General features: G+C 36.3%; 3 protein-coding genes across 3 annotated transcripts in view; 2 read left to right on the forward strand and 1 right to left on the reverse strand.

Annotated features, from left to right (window-relative positions):
• LOC126973080 (protein groucho-like) overlaps positions 1 to 26,099 on the forward strand; it is a 106,130-nt gene that overhangs the window by 56,917 nt on the left and 23,114 nt on the right. The window contains exons 6-7 of the mRNA XM_050820208.1: positions 4,254 to 4,455; positions 11,983 to 12,008. Of these exons, the coding sequence (XP_050676165.1) occupies positions 4,254 to 4,455; positions 11,983 to 12,008 (228 nt within the window). The remainder of the gene's footprint in view (positions 1 to 4,253; positions 4,456 to 11,982; positions 12,009 to 26,099) is intronic.
• Positions 168 to 2,301, forward strand: LOC126973088 (uncharacterized). Its single transcript, XM_050820222.1, has 2 exons — positions 168 to 494; positions 1,575 to 2,301. The coding sequence occupies exons 1-2, from the start codon at positions 168 to 170 to the stop codon at positions 2,181 to 2,183; spliced, it is 936 nt and encodes a 311-aa protein (XP_050676179.1). The 3' UTR covers positions 2,184 to 2,301.
• LOC126973085 (putative nuclease HARBI1) lies at positions 287 to 2,936 on the reverse strand. Its single transcript, XM_050820217.1, has 2 exons — positions 2,317 to 2,936; positions 287 to 1,326 (listed from the first exon to the last, which is right to left on the reverse strand). The coding sequence occupies exons 1-2, from the start codon at positions 2,722 to 2,724 to the stop codon at positions 517 to 519; spliced, it is 1,218 nt and encodes a 405-aa protein (XP_050676174.1). The 5' UTR covers positions 2,725 to 2,936; the 3' UTR covers positions 287 to 516.

The raw sequence follows: 26,099 nt of genomic DNA on the forward strand, positions 1-26,099 counted from the left end.
TGTTTGTAAACATTTTATAAGGGTGATGGCGGGATAGGCGGTGCGGTGCGGTGGGGGTTAGAGTACGCAGGTCGCTGCGCGTGGTGTCTCGCTTGTCAGTTCCTTTGTGTCAGCGTGCATCGCTGTGCGTGTGTATTAGTGGTTGCGCGTGCGCCAAGCAATAAAATATGTCCGGTAATTGGAATAACGATGATGTTTACAAACTGATTGAAATGTTTCAAGCAAGAGAAGTACTATGGAACACGATGTCAGAGAGCTACAAAGACCGAAATAAAAAACACGATGCTTGGATGGAAATTGCCAGTGAATTTAATATGGATAAAAAAGTAATTGAAAAAAAGATTCGATCACTCGTAGGTCAATTTAACCGAGAATGTAAATCTAATAAATCTGGTGCAGGAGCTAATGAGTCAAGTAAATGGTTTGCATTTAAAAAACTCATGTTCCTTAAAGGCAAAAATATTCCAAGTTTAACTGTCGATGGAGGGTTGCAGGTGAGTTTTATTTTAACGTCTTTTAATAATATTTAGATGCCCAGTCCAAAAACCCTTCATTTGAAAAATATTCTGCGAATTCTTTTCTTATTTCTTTCCCATCATCTGTCAGGGATTCACATGCTTCAAGTGGTGTTAATTGCTGCTGTTCTAATCTCCATTGTCCATCGATACGTGTACCAGTTACTATGTCATCTCCATCATAGTATTGAGATGGAGCGTAAATCATGCTCGATTCAGTTTTTCTTATAAAATTATGCAGTAGCACGCATGTCATAATTAAAGTAGTAGTTTTTTCTGGATCTAATAATATTGTAGTTCGTAAAACTCTAAATCTGGCTGACAAAATCCCAAATGCGTTCTCTACTGTTCTCCTCGCACGACTCAGTCTATAACTGAAGATTCTTTCCTTAGAATTGCTATCCTGTGGTCCTGGAAAAGGTTTTAATAAGTGTTTTTGTAAAGGGAACGCATCATCTGTTACGAACACATAAGGAAGAGGTTTGTTTCTGCCTGGTAGTGAGCTGTCACTGGGTATTTTTAAACTATTGTCGTTAATTTTATTTCGAAATTTTGTGTTTGCGAAAACTCCGCCATCACTTATGCGTCCTTGGCAGCCAATATTCACGTACAGAAAGTTGTATTCTGCGTCCACTATCGCTAAAAGTACAACGCTGTAAAATCCTTTATAGTTGTAATATTCACTGCCGCTATCAATTGGCTTTTGTATGGCTACGTGCTTTCCATCGATACTTCCTAAGCAATTTGGGAAATTCCATTTTTCTTCAAATGAATTTGCCACGTGTAGCCACTCTTGAGGTGTTGTTGGTATCTGGAACAAAAATAGAAGATTAAGAAATAGGCGCGAAAAATAAATTTATAACTCGTTATTCTAACAAATTTTATTGGATATTTTTATTAAGTATGAAATATTAATAGAATACACTATAAAAAAATATGATTTCAGTTAAGGGTTGTTAAGTAATAGAAAAAGAAAATCGCGGTTATAGATTTTTTTACAATTTTAGCTAATTTGACGCGCCTATAACTTGAAATTATCGTTTAGTTCTATTCTTTCAGGGTAACGAAGAAAACAGAATTGCTTCAGAAAACACTCTCAGTTTGAACGAAACAGGAAATACTGTCACTGATGAAACTACGGGCACGCCTTTCGCCACCCCAAAACCATTTCGGAAAAGAAGACGGCCTGAAGTAGAACAAGATCCAACACAACAAGAAGCTGTAAATATTTTACAAAGAATGTACGAATCTAGAAAAAGCAGGGATGAAAATGACGCATTTGGAGAGTATGTCTCGATGAAACTGAAACAAATAAAAAACAGTCATGCTAAGAATACTGCTCAACATCACATTAACAATATTTTGTACAATGCGACAATGGGACAATATGATTTTCCAACAACCTTTACAGACCCAACCGCTAGTAGTTCCTGGGGATACAACTCTGAACCAAATCTATCCACTTTTTCGGAAAATAATGCTGACTGTAGCTCGAGAGGATACTACACCGCACCGAGTCCCTCGGCTTCATTTGAAACCAGTTCTTCGGATAACTCCAGGACACATACTCGTACCAGCGCAAGAACACAGAGTCCGTCTAATTTATCGGAATCAAGCCAAGATTCGACCCAATCATTAAACGATTTGTTGGAATCAATCAAAAATTAAAAAATACATGTTTGGTTTGTTAAGTATTAAAAAAATTATTAGTAAGGTAAGATAGGTACCTACCTAAAGTATGATTAGATTAGATCATATTAAAAGTAAATAAAAAAATAATTAAAAATGTTGTTTGACTTACCTGTATGTATTCCTTTAAAACCTCATTGAGAGCCTCGCACACTTCTGGTACGATAATAGATATCACTTGGTCTGACAACTTGAACACATTTCCAAGACTTTTATAACTGCTACCAGTTGCCAAAAATCTTAACGTTACCGCAAGTCTTTCCGTCACACTTACAGATTTTCTAAATGTAGTGTCTCGTTTGCCTATTTTTGCCCCAATTAAATTTTGTAGATATTCAAATTCGGAACTGTTCATTCTTATAAAATCTTTTAAGCAACCATCAATACCTAAATCCTTGAGATAGTCTGTGGCACTATATTTTCCTCTAGCTTTTAGCGTTTGGCGCATCCAATAAGAGCGCTTTTTCTTCTTTTTTAAACAAAAAATAAAAGCTATTCCAATGAGCAAATCTTCTTCCATTTTCGTGTAGACGTCCTCAGCCCTCAGAAGGCGAAACCAAACTGCGAGCCAATACTAGATGTTATAAAATGTTTAAACATTTTCCATCAATGTAGGAGCACTTATAACATGTAACAGTTTCTAACAAAGTGCAACAATTGTTAACATTTGTTAGTAAATGTTTTGGTGTTATAAAATGTTTACAAACATTTTATAACGGCAATGTGGGAGCACCATTTGCATACCTGCTCGGTGGTTTTATATCGCGAATTTCCTTTTTAAATAAGAAAGTGTGAAATTAACTGCTGTGACTATATATGGTTGCACAGCTTTCTACGAAATTATGCTCGATCAAAGAATACAATCTCGGAACGTTGAAGTTGAGGAAAAAAAACAAATAGATGTCCAAAAATCCTGTTCAAATAATTCGTAATCTCCCCATCTGCTAACCGAAACTTAAGCAAACTTTAATTTAGCTGATAATATAAACACCGAAGTTGGCATAAAGATAAGTACAGTCGGAAAAGTCGTTAGGGAGAACGAGTCCCCGAGGGAATGGCTCTGGTATTTAATCACTTCTTAAGTAAATGCACTCTGGAAAAAATATTGCGGTGCGGCGCTGGTGTGATATTGTCATTCATAATAACAAGGGAGGGCAGTGGGGTCGGGTTGGTTGTGGGGTCGGGAGGCTCTCCGCGGTGTGGGCCGTGAATCTCAATAGCTGGGGTCATGTCACGGCAGCCGTTTCGACGCGCACTGCCTTTGTTTAGAATCCCTTGGTTTCACACCCACTTTTATACAACTATGAACTTACTACAGTTCAATCTTGACAATAACTGTGTAACATTACTAGAAGTTTAATGTTTTGCCTACTTACGGGTTCAGAAATTAAATTTGATTTCAAAAGCATTTAGCTAAAAAGCACTCGGTTAAGTGGTGCTCGCCACCTTTTGACACACGATAAATCAGGGCCGTAAGCCAATAAAAAATATGTTTCAACCCTCGGCGAAAAACCAATTAATTTTGGGCCGACAAATGAAAGATCGGGGCGGATCGAAGCGGAAAAAAGTCGGCAAAAAATATGCGGAGATCAGTCGCGGTCGCGGACACTTCAGCGGAAACTGAAGCGGAATACAGAGCGTATAATAATAAAGTTTAACGAGACGAGATAGAAGCGGGAAAACGAGGAAAGTGGAAAAGAGGAATAATAGAGAAGCAGTAATCAATTTGAAGCGAGTCGTCGCCGGCGGCGGTTCTCATTTAAATTTTAAAATATCGCAACGTGCCCGGGGCCTGTCGAGGGGTTTTTAATTTAGCCCAGTTCCATTTAAAAATGCACGACATTCCGCCGCGACTGGCGACACACCAATTCACTTTGACCGTCTACGGTATACAACAAAAACGATGTTTTTTATCTACTTTTGTGGAGTTCTCTTAGTCTAAATAAACAAAGATACTTTTGCTTGTTTTACAAAGGAATATCCACTGCAGTATTGTTGATTGAGTCTTGTGTTTTCAGCTTTTAATAATGAGTTTTGTTTTGTTGACAGCAACAACGGCCGGACCTGCCTAGGTTACTTCAACAAATGCACGCAGCGCACTTACCAGCGCACGGGGCCCCGCCCCTACCGCTTCTAGGACAGGGTACTCTGCCCCCGGCGGGCCTCCTGGGGCTGGGAGTGCCGCCACATCATCCCCTTTCAGTTTTAGCCAAACCACCAGATATTCACAGGCCAGATGATAAGGGAAACGGTAAGACATTTCAATTTCTATATATATAAGTGATGATGAACTTCTATACCTATAAGTGATGACGAACCGACAACCACTTATTTACATTTCTCTGTCACAATGTAACTATAATTTAATAACACGAATACACGTACGCGAAACCGTCCACAAGCATTAGCTTACTTAAGCGCCATATTATTATTTTTTTTTAATTTGATGATTTTAATTAAATTACATGTGATAATATTTTCTTGCAAAAATGTAGTGAAATACTGCTGTATTTACAAAATTTAGAAATAATAGAAGCATATCTACTAATCAAATTATAAACGTTATTCCTGTTCATAAGACGTGTGAAAGTATCAAATGAAGTTTTCTGGAAAATTCATAAACAAAACAAGTTAAATTTATTGTTAAGAAAAATAATAAAAAATAATTGTTTTTTTTTTTCCATAAAAAATTTACTTAAACTGGTTCTTGTTATGTTTTTAATAATATACTCAATTTTATTTTGTATTAATATATGAGAAAATTTATTAAAGTAGGCGTTAATTCCGCCAATATTTGTGTTCAAACAATTCGACACGTATTTCGCTTCTACACGAGGCATCCTCAGGAAATGTTAACTCACCAAACTCTGGCACGAGACTGAATTGAAACTTAATATCTGAGATCACCGCATGTAATAAACTTCACTGGAATAAAAAAGTAGATTGGTAACAGCTCCATCTAACGGATGAATATTTTAAAAGGTGTCGTATGTTTGCGTTTCCGTCTTGTTTGTGATGTCTCTCGAGACTATTAGGGACGCCCCACACCCTCGCGCCACTCAAGCTGTCATCTCGTACCAAGCAGCCACCTCTACTTCAATATTTACAACGTTCGAGAGGCTTTTTGAACTCGCCTGTTTGTTTTCAGATCGTTGACGCCTTTCGACGATCCTATATTGCTTCCACTGCAAACACGATTCTTTCCAGCGTTTCTATTACACGCTCAATACAAATAAACGATGTTTACATTATTTTTATAAAAATCAAATCCAGAGCGAACGAGATTGTAATATTTTTGCTAAACGACTCGTCGTTTAAGAAATTTGAAGAACTGGCCTCGGCCAGTTTTAATGAAATTTCTTCTGTTTTTTTTTTTTGAAAATAAGGGACGAGAAGAGCAGGACGTTCAGCTGATGGTTATTGATACGCCCGAACATATGATGTTAAGTTTCCTTTGCCCAGTAATTTCACTAGCTATGGCGCCCTCAAGACCGAAACTCAATAATGCTTATTTGTTTCACGGCAGAAATAGGCGCCGTTGTGGTACTCATAATCTAGCCGGCATCCTTTATAAAGCCTTCCACTGGTATAACTGTTAATGATTTGAATACAATCGGGGCTGAGCCTACGCAGGAAACAAAATTTAACTATTCCTAGGTAAGTACCAACATATACAATCCAATACAGTTGTATAAATGAATCGAGTGATAACATTTGAAGAAAAACAGTTGTAGGCAGATATAATATATCCAAGAAATCTACATAATAAACTAAATTAAAACTATATTCCTGTTCATGATACGAATAAAGCTAGTTTTTTAGAAAAGTTCAGTGTGCTGATGAAATTAGTAGACTAATGTTTTCATTAATAACATTATAATGTTACAAAGTTGTATCAACTAAGTAAATAAGTATCAACTATAAATATTCCATAACTCTATTATAACGGATGTTTATGATATGGTGACTTCTGAAATAAGTAATTAAAAAAATAGACTCAAAATGAAGGTTTAACCTTCATTGCAAATTTTTTAGCCCCATAAACCTATCTGGGGTTCTTATAATCGAGTATAATGACAAATTATTTATTTATTTTTGAAGTTGAGCACTTTCCTTGGGATGGGTATAAAATGTTCGCGTCAGGACACGTGGCCTGATCGAAAATTCGTAAGACAGACGTTTAATTATGGATTTTCATCCATAATTGGTTTCTGAGAGATAAACTTTTTAATGTAAAATATTTGTGATACATGTTAGCAATATTATATTGACTAGTTGATGTGTTTGTTAACAAGCGATACCAATGTCATGAACTGTCATAAGATATCCTAACTTACATTGATATATTGACACACTTTTACACAAATTATCTTGCCAAAAACTAGGCATAGTCTGTACTAAGGGTACCTACAAGACAACGATATATTTAATACAATATATTTACTTAAACATACATATAAACATCTATGACTCGGAAACAAACATCTATATTCATCATATAATTGATTGCACCTACCGGGATTTGAACCCGGGACCTCTAGCTTAGTAGTCAGGGTCCACTAAACTAACTCATTACTGTATTAGTAATGTTATTTAATTAATTACCACTATAATTAAAAATAACTATAATAGCTTATAATATTCAGATCTTTAGTTAACTTGATTCGTGTAAGTTAGTTGGCACTACACAGTTGGTAGCATCGTCACGGTAGACAGTCGTGCCCTATTAAAAGTCATATTTTAAAGTTTTTTGGTATCTATAATAATTACTGAGTAAACGCCTGGTCACATTTAACTATTACACCCTGTATTGAGAAAACAAATACAAAGCCAGTTGAATGATGAACGGAAATGGAAAAACAACTCGATCCATTTACAATTTGCTTTTTGTCCTTCATTTTATTTAAATGTTGATATCAAATGACTTCGTTGAATTGTAAAGAATCATGCTTAATTTGTTTGTAATCGCAAAAATACCTCGTTCTAATAATAATTTTATGTTGGCAATATTTTTTGTTGTTAAAATATTGTTAGTTTGTTTAGACTTTGAATGAATTTATTCGGTATGATATTTGTATTTTATTGATAACTGCGTACTGTTCGTTTAAATATGTGGCAATCAGAGTAAAGTATTGGGTGTTGTTTTCAATTTCTTTTTGCTGAATAATCATTTATTATTTCGACGTATGAGCTATGAGCCATCTATGTTTCACGTTAATAAAATAAAGCCTTCAAATATAGCCATTAATTTATCGAAGTTATACTTCTTTAGGCGCGTTATGCATACATGATGAGAGTGAAATTTTAAGATCCTCAAATTTTCTAACGTTTGCGACATTCGTTTTTTTTTTTGGTTTCTTCGTCCATTATTAGGATAGAGAAAGGTTTGAAGCCCGTGCAGCCGTATTCGTTATTTAATAATGAATTATCAAAGCCAGCCATTTCTACAAACGTAGAATAGCACAAGGAATGAATAATTTTAAGGAGTATAACTTCTTGCGTGCATACATAATATACATACACTTTTTATTTGTGTATAGACAGCTGTTCCTTTGTCGTGTATAAATTATGATATCCTCAAAGGCCATCGATCAGGCTCATATAATTCACGCTCGCTGAATACCGGATTGAATCGTGGAACGGTTAATCCGCGCACCGGATCCGAAGCGCGCCGCAAATGAAAATGTAACACAGAAATGGATTTGGAAGCCGCCGCCCGTCGCCCGCCGCCCGACGCTCCGGTTAATTACAAAAGCAAGCGGTAATCTGCGCCCCGGGATGTTCCGGCTTAGCGCCCCCCGGGCCCACCCAGCTCCTGCCACTTCCCTGGCTAATTTGTGCCATTATCGGTGTACTGATGTAAGAGTTACCGCGCACCCCCCCTCACCCCTCGACAGTACGCCGCCGCCTCACCTTACCAACCCAATTAATTATTCGTAGCTGGTGTGAGTCGCGTGTTTTAGTCAATTAAGTAAGGTAATTTTGCGGTTCACTTGAGTGTACGCCGACGCCGACGCGGCCTAACACCATGTTTCAATGTTCGCTTAATTTATACGCACGTAGATGATTCGTATGATAAACATACTCGGCCTTCGTACCCTTGATGACTCGCAGATCGACCTATCGAGCTACTGCTCCTAATTCTAGTGATAATCGTATTGTGATTTAGTTTATAGGGATTCTATCCGCCCCGACTTAGCATGGATTAATTTTACATGGGTATTGTACCCATTGCAAAATTGGGTTTTGAAACTACCCTCGGAAAAGAAAATGCCTCAGAATTGAGGAGAACGGGCGCTAGTTTAAATTTATTTCAATAAGATATAATTTAGTGATGCTTATTTTGCACACCGTAGTAAAGCGACGACGTGACGTCGGGTCCAGAGATAATGTAACCGGTGTAATGTTTCAAGTTTGGTCACGAGTGAAACAACTTATCTTCTATGTAGCACTACACACGGGGACGTCCTCTCGCAACCGATAGCCGATTGGAACTGACCTTGGCCTCAACGTCACACGGTTAATGTCACTGTCAATGTCATGACAGTGACAATGATTGTTAACACATACTCAGTTCAGACTAGATGTCAATACACTACAATCGGGTTGTAAAATTTCACACTACTCGAATAATACTCGTGGGTATAACATCTCAAACGTCACCACCATGTCACCCCAATTTATCAAGAAGTTATAAACAGTAATGTTAATTTAAACCCAGCGAGTCATGCTATGTAGGCAAATGTAATACGTCGGCAGACAGCAAACACAGACGGTTAGTACCGCCCAATAATTGGAGCCATTGCGTTTAAATTAATTGTAGCAAAGCCGTTACTAAACCAGCGCTAGCATAATATTAACGCAGATAGCACATACTAGATACTCGTGGGTAGGACGCAGTCAGTGCTCAGATACAATAATGGTGTGGCAAATTGATGATATTAACTTAGCTTAATGACTGGCTATTACGATAACACCACAGAATAAGCTCTTCGGATCCAGTTATTATATAGATATTATGTATGTTAACTTTAATTGTCTAGTTATAAAGCTCTGGAGCGACTAAAACTTTTAGCTAAGTCATACAATTGCGTATATGGTCGCAATGAATATGACTTAGCGCATTGCGCGTCACGTCTTTTATAATAGAAAGATAGAAATCAAAATATTCCCCAGATTAGCTTAGCTAACTCTTATTGAACATTATTTATTCTACGTAAAGAGTATAAGTATTTTTAACTTCGTCTTGAAGAAGTTTTTTATTTCTCTCGTTGGTCTTAAGCCGCACTGTTTTTATCCTTTATTAACAGATAAATACCGCCTTTTAGCAGTCATTCTGACTGTTACATACTGTTAAAAGTTTAATTTTTTTCCCGGCTCGAAGGACCATGTACCAATCCCAAAAAAAAATCACTAAATAAGGTATTAACACATTTTATAAGGGCGTACCAATTGTATATTCATAAGTAACATATTTAGTAAGGTCACAGATCTACAATGAACTTCGATAACGCATCTTTGACGGCTTAGGGCGACATTTTTAAATTCAAATATTTTTATTCAAAATAGGATGTGACATCACTTATTGAAAGTCAAAAAGTATCACCTATTCTAAAACGAATGCCTCAGACCTGAGAAGAACGGGCGCAACAAACTCAGCGGGCTTCTTTTTTACATCAAAAAAATATGTTTACAAAGTAATATTGTACAATTAAACATATAATTCAATAGCCTGAGATTTATTATTATAGCATTTATGAACGATATCGATTACACACCTTAATAGCATTGTTAACTTTAAAAATTTTATCTCTAAAAACACTTATTTAATCATTTTCAAATCTTGGTAGTGTTAGAGATTATGTAATAGTTGGTAGTGTGTTTTTATTGATCAGATTATGTGTGAGAAATAATATTATAATAACGAGCAAGCTATCAGCACTAATGATCAAATATATTTATGAAGCTGTTTATTACAAGTAGAGTCGTAAATATGTATATTGTATCCGTAATTGAAGCTTAATCAAAGCGGTTTGCGCGCCAATTTATACAATGTAATTAGCATTCCATACATAGATGATAAATATTAATTATATTGCCTATCAGATGCTGATTTAACGTTAATTATAAATTAAGAATTAACAGTTACTTAATATAATTTCTTATTATTGTAAAATACTGTAATGATTGAAAAGAGTGGCCGTTGAGTTTCTTTTATGTTCTTATCACGAGCTCTACTTTTTCCCAATACAGGATAATATAATTTAAAAGAAAAATTTATAGTGATGATTCAAAAGCGTTTAGTTAAAAGCCTAATTGAATTCAGTCTATTTGACTTTATTAGTAAGAAAATGAACCTACGCTCCAAACGTAATTTTCACCCGTATATTTTACAACAGTGTAGTTTTGCAGACTTTGTAGCATAAAATGTCACGTTTGTGTTATCTTAAGATATGTGTTTATTAAGAGTAGGTATGTACCTAGACCAACCTAGATAAAAGTAAAACAGTTTGTAATTTTAAGATGTTTTCTATCACTTTGCAAGCTTTACGTACAACTCGGAATTCGGATAGTTAGCTTATTATATGAAAAAAGTAAATGAAAATAAAAATAAATAAAAAAAAATGTAAAAAGGAACCAAATTAAACTTAATTAACTTTAACACTATTGCTATATTTATATCTATAGGTTCATAACGTGAAAGGCACTGCCTAATTGCCTATATGTTATGCACGCCCCTGGTAATAGTAATAGTAGGTACAGTAATAGTACTTTACCTTTGTACTAGAGTGCCCGAATCAACGCACGCACACATACACTCGATTTACACGGGCGCTAAGCAATCGTGGGGAGACAAAATTATTGAGTGCTACGCCGCACCATCCGCGTCGTCAATAATTTTGTATGTACCAGCCCTGTGTGACCAAACCTCTCTCTAGAGAGGATTAAAAGTTTTATTCAATATCGGTTAAAAAGAGGTGCTTTTTGTTAAATGATAATTTTGGTACTATATTGAAAATTTCAATATGGTTACAATGTAATTATGAGCACGGTAATAAAATATACATACAGCGTTCGACGCAACGATAAAACCTTCCATCGTTTATCCAAAGTTTAGTACCTACCACCTCAATTGCCGTGGCAATTACTCAAATGAGGAGTGACAGCACTGGGGAAGGTCCGACCTGGCAGCATACGATGTAATATTCAATAGGCACTCAGCGTATATATATACTCAACTTACCTTTACAGTACGCGAACTGTCAGGATTAAAATTGGAAATTTTCATATGTAGGTATTACTTTTAATAACCAACTAGTAGTAATTATCTATCATTGATGATCTTTCCATCGCTTGTGTAGGCCCCGGCACGGTTCTTGAGCAGTGAGTGAATTAAATGTATAGGGGACATTCATAAGCATAGGAACTTGTGATACCCTTATTTTGGCTAGACAGTGACACGACTTAAGTTACATTTTTCAAATTCTTTATAACAAATTTCAGAAGGTTATATATATATTTTTAATTCTTGTCGCAATATTGAAAAACGTAATATGCATATTCTAGGAAGATACATTATGTGCTTATCAAAACGTCAACAATCCCTTATAAAATTATGTAAAATAAATTTCAAACAATATAATAATATATTGTGTACATATATATCATAGCTATCTCGGCTACGTATTCACTACTACCTAATTGCAAGCTAGAAAGCAAAATGATTAAAAACCTGAAATTATAAATAACCGCAATCTAACCGCCTTTTCATTTCCAGGTATCAGTTCAGCAGAGGAGAGACATGTGAGTAAAAAAATTTCCAATTTCCACCAACTTGACTCGTTAAAAATTCACGACAGAATTCCGCTTTAAAAATTTCACGTGGAGTGTGTAGGTACCACATTCTGCATTCGCCCGTCGCCATCGGGAACAGTACGCCTCGACACGTTGATTTCATAACCCGGCCGCGTCTGGAACAAGTGGGTGGCGCCCCCCTCCCCTCCCCTGCGACCCCCCACGCGCTACGTACTTTAACACCTAGCACCCTTAACACACATTCCTTCACAACTAACGACTCGCAAGAGGCGTGACTGCCGTCATATTAACTGCACGACAAGCCTGCACTCTCTGGAATACTTCTTGCATTACGAAAGTGTAATGTGTAGGTACGAATTTTACAATTTCTATCATTAGAAATAGAAGGGCAAATGTGCTTGCGGACCACAAAAGTGATTGTCGGAATCCTATTTTGATGTATCTCCAGGATAAGAGTTTGATGTTTAAGTATGTCGAAATATATCTTCTGTTTGCTGAAAGTATCCTAGACTGATATTGATGACGTGGTTTCATAGTGTAATAATTTATCTGAAACTTATTTCACCCTGACCGTAAAAGTGTAATAAAATAGTGATTCAATCTGTTGAAAACCCTAATATGAAGTGAGTTGTCGAGCGAATGCGTTTGCGAGGTGTTGCGAGTGTCGGCTATCACTGGCCGGGAGGAGGTGGTTGTGGGGGGAGGGTGCGGAACCCTCGCTCGGCTGAGCAGTGGCGCACCGCACAGATGTGCCACCGCCGCAGCCGACTGCAAGCGAAATGCATACGAATCGATATCGCACCCCCCTCATAACATTGTCTTTGTTGCCTAACCTACTTCTCACGACCTTTGCGTTTCCGTTTTCACTACTTTTTGACATCCCATTTATTTATACTGTTCATTCACTTCCAGCAACGATTCAATTCAAATATTTTTATTCAAAATAGGATGTGACGTCACTTATGAGGCATTCATTTTGAAATGGATGATAGTAAAAAACTACCATCCATTTCAAAATGAATGCCTCAGACCTGAGAAGAATGGGCGCAACAAACTCATAATGGGCATTTTTGGCATTGGCATTGGGCGCAACAAATGGGCATTTTTCAACAAAAAATATGTTTACAAAGTAATATTGTACTATTTAATAGCCTGAGGGCAGTCGCTCCATTCCCAATCTGTGGCATCATTAAGAAAGTCATTTATGTTATAGTAACCTTTACCCCACGATCGATTTTTAACAAGTCTTTTGGATATCGTAATACTTTTTTTTTGAACATTTTCTGAGATCTTGTTGTAAAAGCATATACCGTCCCATAAAAGACTTACTAACTCGAGTTAGCCGAGTAGTATAGACTAGCACTTGAATTAACAGTACAGCAGACGCACGAATTAGAAAGACAAAGTAATTATATAAATGGACGTGTTGCGGCGAAAGCGAGTCACGATCTAATGCAATAGACGAAGGTAGTAAAGTTTTCTCGGCGTTACCTCGGCTCTATAGGTGTACTTTGGCCCCGATACGTGTTCTCGGAGCGAAGTCCGAGCACGCCTTCCTGTAACCAAGTAAACAAGGAGTAATAAGTAATGTATGGTATACACATTTGGAGAATGGGATGAAGTAGCGCAAAATAAAACCGCTTCGCCAACCGACTACCAACTAGTTAACCCGTATTACATTTTGCATTCGAGTCACATCCGTTGGTTATAGCGGTGTTTTGTTGCAGAATCACAAAGTCACAACTGCTCACCGAAACACATTACTTGTTTTATTTATCAGGCCGGGAAATATTTCTGTTGTACAATCCACCGGCTGCCTCAAAAGACGTGTATATTTACGCAGAACTCGGGCGTTACGTCAAAATGTACACTAATTACTGGCATAAGAAACACGAAAGCGGGTATTTTGTCGAAATGGACGGGATTACGAGTGCCAATTTACAGTGAAACGAAATTGAGCCGCGACCCCTCGGGCGGTCTCCACAATTTCATTTGGGTAACATAATAACCGCAGATTTATTTCCGCCTCTCGTTATTCCGCTGTCAAATCGCGCCTAATATTCAATTAGGCGCGGGAGCCACACAAAAACTGCTTCGTGCCGGTTCATTACGCTACATCTTCATACTCCACCTTATCTGAGCCATTCCGTGTTACTTACCCCCCGGTCCCCGGCCCTCGCCGCACTCGGAACACAAAACGTAGCGCGAGGGCTCAACCTTGTTTAGCATTCCACACGACTTCTTTATTTAATAGATGCCAGAAAAACCCCGCTCGGAATAAATTTGCTTTTGTTCTGCGATATGAGTTGAGCGCTTCGTGTTCGAAGTACCTGCTTCTGTAATTAAAGCGAAGCGGTGGCTCGTGTAAATGCTCCTTATTTACAAGTTTGCGGTCCGAGCGCTGTATTGGAGTGTTAAAGGCGGCTGGTATAGAGGTGTTTTTGCAAAAGCGGCCGCTTTCTCTGGGCTTGTTTACGCGCGGGAGGTACTCGCGACAACCCTCGCGATTTATCGCGAGACTCCTTAATTGGAAAGAATGGCCACTTGTAATTATTAAGACGCCCTAAAGTGAAACAGATTGCGCGATACTTGGCTCTTTATTTCCTTTTGGGGTATTAACTTGAGATATTATTGGTGTTTTTATTGTGTTGTTTTTGTTGGAGTCGTGTAATTATGGCCATAATCGTTGTATCATATGTAAGAGTACTTTTCTCTGGTCCTTAAATGCTTATTCCACTTACAGTTATTTTAATGAGCAACCTTTACTGTTACATACTTACAATAAGCATCGTAACTTATAAACAGTTTTTGGAGATTTCTTAAGATATTATTTGTTAAACTAAACGTGCGTTTGTTAACAATAAAATTCGTATGTATTTATTATGTAATTATCTAAAGTTAGTGATACCTTTCGGTTATATATATATTTTAAATCATAAAATATTAATTTAGTTTCATTATAATGTAGGTATGTACATCAAGTCGTGCTTTTTATGTTAATTGTTTGGTATATGTACCCATGTACCCATAGAATCTTTAATATTACTTAAAAAGCCTTAAAATTAAAAATCAATAATCTTTTATACATTCAGTCAGAAAAGAATTGGGAATTGATGATTAGGTAATTATTTAAGTTTCCAAATTTAATTTGATCCCGTTACTTTTTTGACAGAGTACCTATTACTTATACAAGTAGCAGTAATGTATGTAATTATAAAACCTGAACCTGATCCAACCGGTTTTTTCTGGTTGCCGAGATAAAATTGCGTCTACTATCAATACTTAATAGTGGACATAATTATATCTGCAGCTAAGAGACTTGTAAACGATTTGTCATTGTCGATGTTCAAATGATAGCCGCTACTAATGTTCAGAGTAACGGCGTGTTCACATTCATAATTTCCTGGAAGTGAGACTCTGCTTCTCCATACAATATTATGAATGCATTAAGTTATTTTATTCTCTTCAAAATTTTAGCTCAAGTTTTCCACAGTGGCAAAATGTTTAGTATGCAAGTTGGTTTTAGATTTAAAAATTATATCTATCAATTACTTAATGACACTTATTAAAGTTTATAATTATGACTTTAATAATTATATGTCATTTCTTTCAGGCATTTAAAACCCATTACAATAAATTGAATAATATAGAATAAGATGTAACAATTAAATTATTTTACATGACAGTACTTAGTAAAAATAAATTAAAACTAAAATTGCCCCAAAGGGTCGTACAAAGAGTAATGTACTGCTAAAACTGTTTCCGGTTCTTGTCACGGTGCACCGAAAGCCAGTATTGGAGTATATATATATATATACATTTGAGAGTTTTGAGAATCCTTACTGAAGATATAATTAATAATACGTTAATTACCTGTACAGCTTACATCGGTGTGGATTAAAAATACAAATAAGTAATTTATTCACACAAAATTTACTTCTGTAGAATTATTTTTTATGTCATCTAAAGCACCACCACCGCTTTCGAAACAAGTGGCGCTCTGAAAGAGAAGAACGGCACAAGAGACACCCTTATTTATTTTTACGCTCTTTTAATTATATTTTGTATATATTTATTAATATTTTATATGAAAGGAGATTGACCATACATGGGCCATGATGATGTCAGACAAGTACTTATACAGTTTGGGATTTAAAATAAAGTGCTTCCTATATCGAGTATTTTATTTATTTTAAAAGTACTTTATTTTATTGAAATAATAAAATAGATCGCTATTGCGATCGAATCATAATCGCTTAAGAGTTGCATAGCAAGTTTTCATAGTACTTAAATTAATTAAAAAGATCGATTTATTTAGGAATATTGTATCTCCATGTCATATTGTAGGATAGACTATGACAGCTGTAAAAACGTCGAAAAAATTAGACTTTAGAACTAACCGCTATTTTGAGCAATTCACGCACACTAATACAAAGTGTCATACAAATCGCGAGTGTAAGACGTAGCTTGACACGCACACAACTAATATTCCTGGCCTGTTTTTATCGGTTGTCTAACAGCAAGAGACTCTATCAAGACGTATAACGGCCGTTCCCAATATTCAGTCTATCTCTTACTTGAGATAAAAATCGTAACTATCGTTGACTTTTCTGTCCTAATAAACTTATCGACGGTAACTCACCTTATCCGTACGACGTATAGCTTACTAGCGATAGAAGTTTGTATGGAAATTGCAATTCACGCGTCCCATTATAAGGCGATAAGAATGACTTATCGGGTATATTGGGACAGCATCAGATTATTGACAGCTAATTACTGACAGTAGATGGTAGTAATTTATCTCTCTCTGTAGATAGTATATTGGGAAAGGCCGTAAGTTATCTATACTATATATATATTATAATATTATAAAGCTGCAGTGTTTGTTTGTTTGAACGCGCTAATCTCTGGTACTACTGGTCCGATTTGAATGATTCTTTCAGTGTTGGGTAGTCCATTTATCGAGGAAGGCTATGTTTTTTTTCAAAATTAGGGATCCGTAATAAAATTGCTATTTTGTAACACAAGGTGTAAAATCGAAAACCTATTTTTGCGTGCGCTGCAAAAAACTATTGACAATAGAACAAAATGATGTACAGGCTATAATATAGGCAATATTTTATTACTTATAAAACTATCGCGTGAATTATACTTTATATGGCAAAACAACGTTTGCCGGGTCAGCTAGTCTAAGATATATAGATTACAAATTAATTTAAAAGTACCGATTCAAGTGGTGGTTGTGTATGAACGCGCCCTAACGTTGGAGTCAAGCCAGTTGATAAGTTAGGAATTGATGTGCACAAGCCAAGCCAGCGATCTCTACAAGCGAAAAATTTAAAACGAATTTGTTCCCGATATACATCTGCCAACGTTCGTCTATGTAACTTGATCTTAGTTTTATTGCCTTGTAATCTTGATATTGTTGACTCTCGACCGTCATAGAATGGCCGTGTTTTATGATACTAATGTAAATGATTATGAATCATTTAGTATAATGTTTTAAGCTATAAAACTTACATAATTATACTTCTCGAACTGTGACAGCTGTGAATACGTCGAAACAAATTGAGGTTGACAGTTAACCTCTAAACAATATGTTATGTTTTTAAAGTGATAAACCTCACTTCTAGGATTAATACACAAATATAATTTGAAAAACAAAATTTTATGAACGATGCGGGATTCGAATCCACGACCTCCGTGTCGGTGCTCTAACCAACTGAGCTAACCGTTCGAGTACCGCCTCGTTATAAAATTCTCAAAGCAAACAGAATGCGGAACGCCGGAGGTCGTGAGGTCGAATCCCGCATCGTTCATAAAATTTTGTTTTTCAAATTTTATTTGTGTGTTAACCTCTATTTTGAGCAATTCATGCACACTAACACAGAGTGATATACAAATCGGAAATGTAACACGTTGCTTGTCACGCATACTAAATTAATAAACCTGGCCTGTTTTCATCGGTTGTCTAGCAGCAAGAGCCTCTATATTTTTATCTAGAGTCTAGACGTAGGTTTATTAAAAGGAGCGCAAAAAAAATGCTGGAAGAGTTTCTTGCACCGCTTGTTTCCGAAGCGGTAGTAGTAGTAGTAGTATCTAGTATATTATAAAATATGACATCAAAAAGAATTCTAAAGGAATCAATTTTGAGAAAATAAATGCCTTTTTTGAAGTATAAATTATCTAAGCTATAAAACATCATTCAGCTTGCTTTTATTATAATAATTGTCCACTTACAAATAGTATGTAATTTATAAATTGAAAAGTGAATGTTAATATAGACTCTATCAATTATTAGAGTTACCTAATAATATTTATTTAGAAATTTTCGTAGCTATTTTTGATTAAATGTGATGAGATGTAAGTAAGTGCTTATCTTTCATATTACTGATGTCATATTTAACAGAGGAGTAAGAAAAAATTAATATAAGCATCAGTAATATTTGATGTCGAAACAAGAATTATATACCTACCGCCAAATTTTAGACGTAGTTCTAAATTCGCTAATAATAAGCTCTTCATTATCATCATCATCATCAGCCGGAAGACGTCCACTGCTGGACAAAGGCCTCCCCCAAAGATTTCCACGACGATCGGTCTTGCTCTGCCCCCATCCAACATATTCCGGCGATCTTGACCAGATCGTCGGTCCATCTTGTGGGGGGGCCTACCAACACTGCGTCTTCCGGTACGTAACAAATACATAGACCTTATAATAATAAGCACTTATATACTTAAATAAACGCTTAAAACGTTTTCTATTATTGAGTATCTTTTGGCGTATGATAAAAACGAATAATCACAAATAATTTATAAATAATACACAATTGAAAGCACTCGTGTTCGTCGGTAATACAAATAGAATCCTGAAACCTATATATCAATACATCGAAGTAATACAACACAAAGAACATTAACAGAAGCATCAGTTCGCGGCTCACTGCATTTCATATGAAACAAGATGCACGATTTGCAATCGTTTCTTATTCAAATCTCCGTAACGTCGGGAGCACTTCGCATCTGCAACGCAATATTGAAAGCGCGGGTATTGCTGGCTCAGACAGCCTTGTTCTCGCCTACCATCGATCTGTGATCCACCCGAAGTATGTAGTAAGGGCGAAGCTACAACATTTCGCCGCCGCGCCGCAATAGAATGCGTTGTCGGGTGTAAAAAAGTAAAGTGTGTGTGTACTTATGTTTGCACGCAAGCAGTTATACTTCTTTGGCCTAACGAACCAGAAATCATTAAAATGACTTATCCCTCATGCTATTCTACGTTTTTAAGAAAGAACATATTTGTTAATTCTTGCAAAGATGGCTTTCACAATTAATGATTAAATAATGAATACGGCTGTATGGGCTTGAACCCTTTGCCTGCCCTAATAATGGACGATGAAACCAGAAAAAAAAATTTAGGAAACAACTTCAACCCGTTACTTTTGTGTTACAGTGCGCATCTTAAAATTTCACTCTCATAAATTTTTCATAACGCGCCTAAATAAGTATAGGTAACTTCAAAAATATTGCATTAGGCATGCTATGAGAAAGCTGAGTTATTGCCATTTAAGTTTCTAATAAAACAGCACGTTGTTTGTACTACACTTCAGCTTGCTCATAAAAGAAAAAAGAAATGAAAGTACTGGGGTACAGTGAAGCTACAAAATATGATACCTTTTGTGTTAATGCATGAATTATAAAATTTATTTTTGACTTTGTTCTACTACAGGCGAGGTTCGAAATAATTAGTTAACTACATAAAACACATAAGGCATAAAAGGCATTTATTTTCTCAAAACTGATTCCTTTAGAATTCTTTTTGGTGTCATTTCTAATATACTAGATACTACTACCGCTTCGGAAACAAATGGCGCTCTGAGAGAGAAGAAGCGGCGCAAGAAGCGCATTAGTTTAGGCTATTAGCAATTCATAGATTCTTAACAATTAACAGTGTTTTTATGGTCTGCAAAAACTTTATCGCATACGGCACCACACGGTAATCTCTGTTCCAGATCATTAGGTACTTATGTTTTTTGTACTATGTACTTACTTACACGCCTGATACTTCTGTTCGCGTGTAAAGAAAAACAAGAGAAAGTATCTCCTTGGTTACATCCATTTGTAACTATTATGAATAACGATGAAAATAATTTTGGATACCGACTGAACGGAAACCATCGCATCGTAGACTTGTATGTGTGAGATACCGCGACGGAATTATACGGTGCGTTGTTGTGTTGTGGCCTTGCCTTTACTTGAACCACAAAACCTCCCTAGATACGTGACAAAATTGAATATTGCATTCTTTGCAGTACAAGGCTAACGGTACATGTTCCTCGGTTAATTGTATTGGCAATTTCCAACTTGATCCCGCTGAGCTTTGCTCATCTCGCCGTGTAAGCAACCCGACGATCCCCGAGTTAAATTGATTGAAAGAAGAATTTAATTCAAGCGTGTTATGAAACTTTAGGACTTTGTTTGGTTTAAAGGCTCTTGTAAGTAAATAATGATCACTTGCAAATTCACGCAAGAACGTATTATTAAATTGTTTGTTTAGGTTAAATTGTCGTTGATTCTGGCTCTTCATAAGTAGGACTGGTCTTTGTACCAAGTATCGAACTAAATTAATAACAAAATATCAAACTTTTTTTTTATTCAAATCTACAAGAAGGGTATTTTTGGTGTAAAATTTAGTTTGAATTGTTCGCTTATTATATTTTAAGTTAAATATCAGTAAGGCCTGAATTGCACACTGTCTATCCTGTAAAGAGTAAGCAGTAAAGTGTAAGAGTAAGTTAGTAGTAAATAGTAACGCGTACTCCTTCCTTAAAAACCGTCAACGCTCCTGTGATTCCTCTGGTGTTGCAAGAGAATGTGGGCGGCGGTGATCACTTAACACCAGGTTGACTGTGAAAAAAAGGCATAAAAACGCATTTATTTTCTCAATTTTTTTTTAAATTGATTCCTTTAGATTTCTTTTTGATGTTATTTCTGATATTCTAGATATTACTACCGCTTCGGAAACAAATGGCGCTCTGAGAGAGATGAAGCGGCGCAAGAAACTACGTACGCACGTTTGTCCTCCTATTCGATAAAAAAAAGAGTAAAGCGAAAAATATTTTGTGAAATTAATTTTTATTCAGTTGGAACAGAATATGTTGTTTCGTTACAGCTTTGGGAAAGTGTATATAAATGCTAGTTTGTGTCTAATACTATAAACCACTGACAGAGTTTATTGAATTAGCGCGGGTTTGTTTATAGTTAGTTCGAACTCGAGATATGTTGGCCGTTGTTATTTGTTTATATTGCAATCAATCGGATAGCGAGTGTTACATAAATTATTCGTTTCGCGTTCAATAGTGCATCACCAGTTACTACCGGACCGTGGGAATGGCTAACCTCGCGAGATTATTCAATACTAACTGACCCGATAAACGTTGTTTTGCCATATAAATTATTTTTAGTGTTAGACCGTTTCTTGTACATGCAACATTACTTTATTTATCTAAAATAAAAGATTTTTTCTTGAATAAACGTAGCTTAAGTTACTCCTTATTACATCAGCTACCTGCCAATAAAAGTCCCGTCAAAATCGGTCCAGCCATTTCAGAGATTAGACGGAACAAACAGACAGACAGGCAAAAATAGTAAAAAATGTTATTTTGGTGTATACAAACCGGTTATTTCAATATTACAAACAGACACTCCAATTTTACTTATATGTATAGATTACAACTCGTATGTTTATTCACAATTCTATCGAGCAATCCATGTGAACAAATATACGAATAATACTCTGGAATAATACATGAATAGTGTTTTTCTGTGATACTACAATTTCGTAACTACAATCATTTTCATTTGTTATTAGTTTTTTTAACTTATATATAACCCAATATTGCGTAGCCATTCGAGCACTTCTCTACTCTTGCTTAAGTGCAAGGCGATTTTTTACCCCGTAAGTAGTAACTAATTAACGTCTTGAATTATTTGTGGAAGTACAGGGAAGGTTTAAAAGGTGAATAAATAGGCAAATGTTCAAATTAAAGTCGTTTAGAAATCAAATTCAAATAATAGTTTAAAATAAGTAACTAATTAGAATCTTTGTATCTGTCTAACTTTCTCAGGAGGTAAAAAATAAACTTAATGTTAGCTACCTATAGTTGGTAGATTAACTACAGTTGTTAACTATGATGGCAATACAAAGTTTGCTGGGTCAGCTAGTTAATAATATAATTTAGAACTATTTGTAACTTGTCACTAGGTACAAACTATTATTAATTATTGTAATGTTTGGGAAATAAAGTTATTATTATTATGTATCTGTAGGCATTGTTAAAAAAGCATTAATAATATTATTATGTAACAAGTAATCACAATCAAACCGTATATGTAGAGAGTGAAGCCACTGCTGACGATATTGAACGCATCAAGCTAAGCCGCACAGGAGGTAGTATGTGGCGCATTATGTACAGTCGGTGTACTCTCAAAGGGCAATATTAACAGTGGCATAGAGCACGGGGAGTGAGGCATGCGGGCGCCGGGAGGGACCACACGCGGAGTACAGACGCTGCCGACCGCAACACGAGCTGACAGACGTGGCGAACTGTCCTGCGGTCACTCGACTCTCGACCTATCATGCGACATATCGGCTATACATTCGTATCGCTACCAACTACCTAACTTATAGATGGCATCACGACTACGATATTACGTTAGCCTGTTTCAAGAGTGAACATTTTGTATTTCCTTCGGGAATATTGAGGTGATTTGGTTATGTTTGGATCAAAATAGATTGTGAGAAATGGCTTTGTTCAACTCTGAGGGTTGCGGCTTCATCTACAGGATCTACTTTACAGTTGATAACCTGCTCAACCCCAATATTTGCTTATTATTAAATTGATTTGAGATGTCGCTCTTGTAAATCTAAACATTTGTTATGTTTTTAAAATGATAACCCTCACTTCTAGGATTAATACAAAAATAATATTGGTAAACAAAATTTTGTGAACGATGCGGGACTTGAACCTCTGGCGTTCCATGACAGTGCTCTGTCAACTGAGCTAACCGTTCTCTCATCTCAAGTTAATTTCCTAATATGGAAATATTGGGGTTGAGCAGGTAGGACACATACTGAGAGTTGAAGAAAGCTTTTAAGAAATGGCAAATGAACGCTTTTTTAAAGAAGCAAGGGAAGATACCAGGACTCTTCCTGCTTCTTGAGATATTATTTATTTTTGTATAACTCTTAACTTTGAACCTTAACCATATCCGATAAAACCTCAGCAATTTAAATGGTCTACCGCTGACTACAACAGTAGTTCAAGATCTAGTTATTTTGATATAGATACTTAAGATTCTTCATATTGATAGAGCTAAATTGCCGTTTAATCTATTTTAATTAGTAATAGGTATATGTCAATTGAACCAGAAAAAATGTGGTGCGTAGTCTATAGCCAAAGATACAAGAAAGTGATGGATAGATGAATTAGTTCCATTTTAAAGCTTAAAACAACATCAAACTATCGTGTTAGGACCACATAAATATTCTTTTCGATATTACAAATGATATCTAACGTAAGCCGCAACAATAATCCGCGATTCCTAAATATAGATCAATTCAAATTGCACATAACAAGTAGCCTCAAGCACCTCAACCGTGTCGTTGTTAACACGTTGAACGTGAAGCTAGCAGAGTGTGTCGAGATAATTAAAATCGTTGCATGTAATTAGCAGTTAGGCGATATCGCAGCTCGTTGTGTCTTCATAATTTATATCAATTAGTCTGGCGAGGGGTCGCCTCTCGCCTCTCGACTACCGGTACTGCGGTAGCAACTACCGTACCATATAATTATTACTTAATTACCGGTCGCGCCCCTATCATTTTTGAAGTTATAACTTCTTATGGAAGGGTGAAGCGCTTCGTAACGTAACGCGTTACGGCGCCAGTCTGTCTGGCTTCTCTTTCTCTCACGCATACGGTAGCAGTAGGCAGGCTCCTCCTCTCTCACTCTAACCAATTTTACATTTATAATTTATATAATTAATAATAACAAACATATTTGATATGTTCCTTTCAAATATGTTCCTTTTTCAAACGCGGTTGAACCGTTGACTCTAACTACTGAGCCTATCCTCGCCCGATATCCGCTTATTATCCGCTTAAGTGATTCCTCTCCATCACTTATCATCAGGTGAACATACGGGTAATTTGTCCTCCTCTTCCATTAAAAAAATGTTTTAATATTATTCCCATAAGTATAGGTATAATAATTCCAGAGATAGGCTCCCAGAAATACACACAAATCTTTCTATATAGTATTAAGTTATATCAGTCGGTCTCGATATGTTAACTGCGGTATGTGACTCACACTCGCATGTGTTTAATAACATGGCCGACACGACAGCCTGTCTGACACGGATCGTCGCCACAAACACGTACATTTGCCTCTCTCTTATCGCATCTTGCAATGCAACTCCTTCACTCTGATAACTGGTTTCAATTGTTGCACTGTTTTGGAATAAACATATCAAGTGTGAGTCGTACATGGCAAAATATAGTCCTGACCAAATTTATACCTTTAACCTTTAATTCATTTCAATGATGACAGTTTGAAATTTCGCTTAAGTTGAGCTAATACAACATGGTTGGTGAGACAATTAATACTCAAGGACGTAATATATTGCGAGTTCTGTTCTGTCTAGTAAAGAAAACGTAACATTACAATACTTAGAGCGCATGCTCACCGTTTGGATGTTAAAAAGCGGGAAGGCGGATAGAAGCACCTGACGGCGCTTCCGCTGACCTACCAAATTTCATTATATAATTAAAATGAGAATATTCTCCTTTAATATCATTAGATCAACAGTCATTTGTCATGGTGCGTAGAGAAGAACACTGGAATAATATTATTGACAGAAAGTTCGTTATGGTAAGTTCTTTCGAAAGGGAGTTAGTTCACCAGTAAAGAAACCTATGATTCAAATACTTTAGTCGCTATCATCATCTCTCTCTGTATTAGATAAAAGAAAAAGTAATGTCTTATCTATATAATACTTTCAGGGCATTTTTGATTTATGTACAAGGCGAACACAATTTTAACAAAATTCAAACAATATGAATTATGAATCTTCTACAAAGATTTGTATTCAAAATGTAATCGTAACTTTTTAAGCTGTGGGCATTGTCCCAATAGTTAAGTTAATGAAATATTTGTCGAAAAACCTATAGAAACTTACTCATCGATCAATCATTATATTATGATTATTAAGTAATTGTTGAATAATTACAACCGCCTGTCTTGTTAAATTCATAGATAATTTGAAAATAACATCCCGTTATTGTAAGCCTTAATAAACATAAGGCAAATAAGCCTCCATTTTTGATTTGACCCTTTTTGGGCAAGCATCGCTAATACCTAATGCCTCACCAACGCGAACGGTCCACTTCAAACATACAACATCCTGTTTACACACTCGACAACACCGCCGTGTTTATCGAGCAATCTCCAACTCGTATAAAGCGATTCATCATACCGAGTGCGGACTCCAGCCCTTTTTCGAGTCTCCTCGTTACGACTAAGACGAGAATCATTAGGAATTAAATTTCCCCTTTCATTAGTCCCTCAACCCTCGTATAATTCCGGACGCAATAACAATATAAATCCCCCGTCGCGCCGAGCAGGGGATTAAGGCTTGTCCCGACCCTAATTTAGGGCTGCCCTCGCCGGGATTAACGAAGTGCTGCTAGGGTTGTCGCTGCACATAAACTTGTTACGTGCTTAACGTTTCAGCCGGGTTCCGCAGAAAGGGACGCTTCATTTCAAATAATCGCGCTCTGTTTGTGACACTGATGGTCGTTTGGCGTCTAGCGATCAGTTAAGCCCTTGGCCTGTGTTGTTCAAAATAATGATCCTTTCATCTTTGTTGCAAAGAGTGGGCTGTTTTACATTTTATTTGAAGGATAGGGAAGTGAGAACACTTTTTGTTGTTCATGGTTTTGTAAGGAATATTGTAGTACACAAATTTAAGGCTATTAAAAGCATTTAAATAGTGACTGTATTGAATCAGTTAGGATTA

The sequence above is a fragment of the Leptidea sinapis genome, chromosome 28, assembly GCF_905404315.1.
Source record: "Leptidea sinapis chromosome 28, ilLepSina1.1, whole genome shotgun sequence".
Taxonomy (NCBI): Eukaryota; Metazoa; Arthropoda; class Insecta; order Lepidoptera; family Pieridae; genus Leptidea; species Leptidea sinapis.

Coding starts and splice junctions, on each gene's coding strand:
- LOC126973088 (XM_050820222.1), top strand. CDS start 168: ATGTCCGGTAATTGGAATAACGATGATGTTTACAAACTGATTGAAATG. Junction 495..1,574: donor CTGTCGATGGAGGGTTGCAG/GTGAGTTTTATT, acceptor CTATTCTTTCAG/GGTAACGAAGAAAACAGAAT.
- LOC126973085 (XM_050820217.1), bottom strand. CDS start 2,724: ATGGAAGAAGATTTGCTCATTGGAATAGCTTTTATTTTTTGTTTAAAA. Junction 1,327..2,316: donor TTTTAAAGGAATACATACAG/GTAAGTCAAACA, acceptor TTTTTGTTCCAG/ATACCAACAACACCTCAAGA.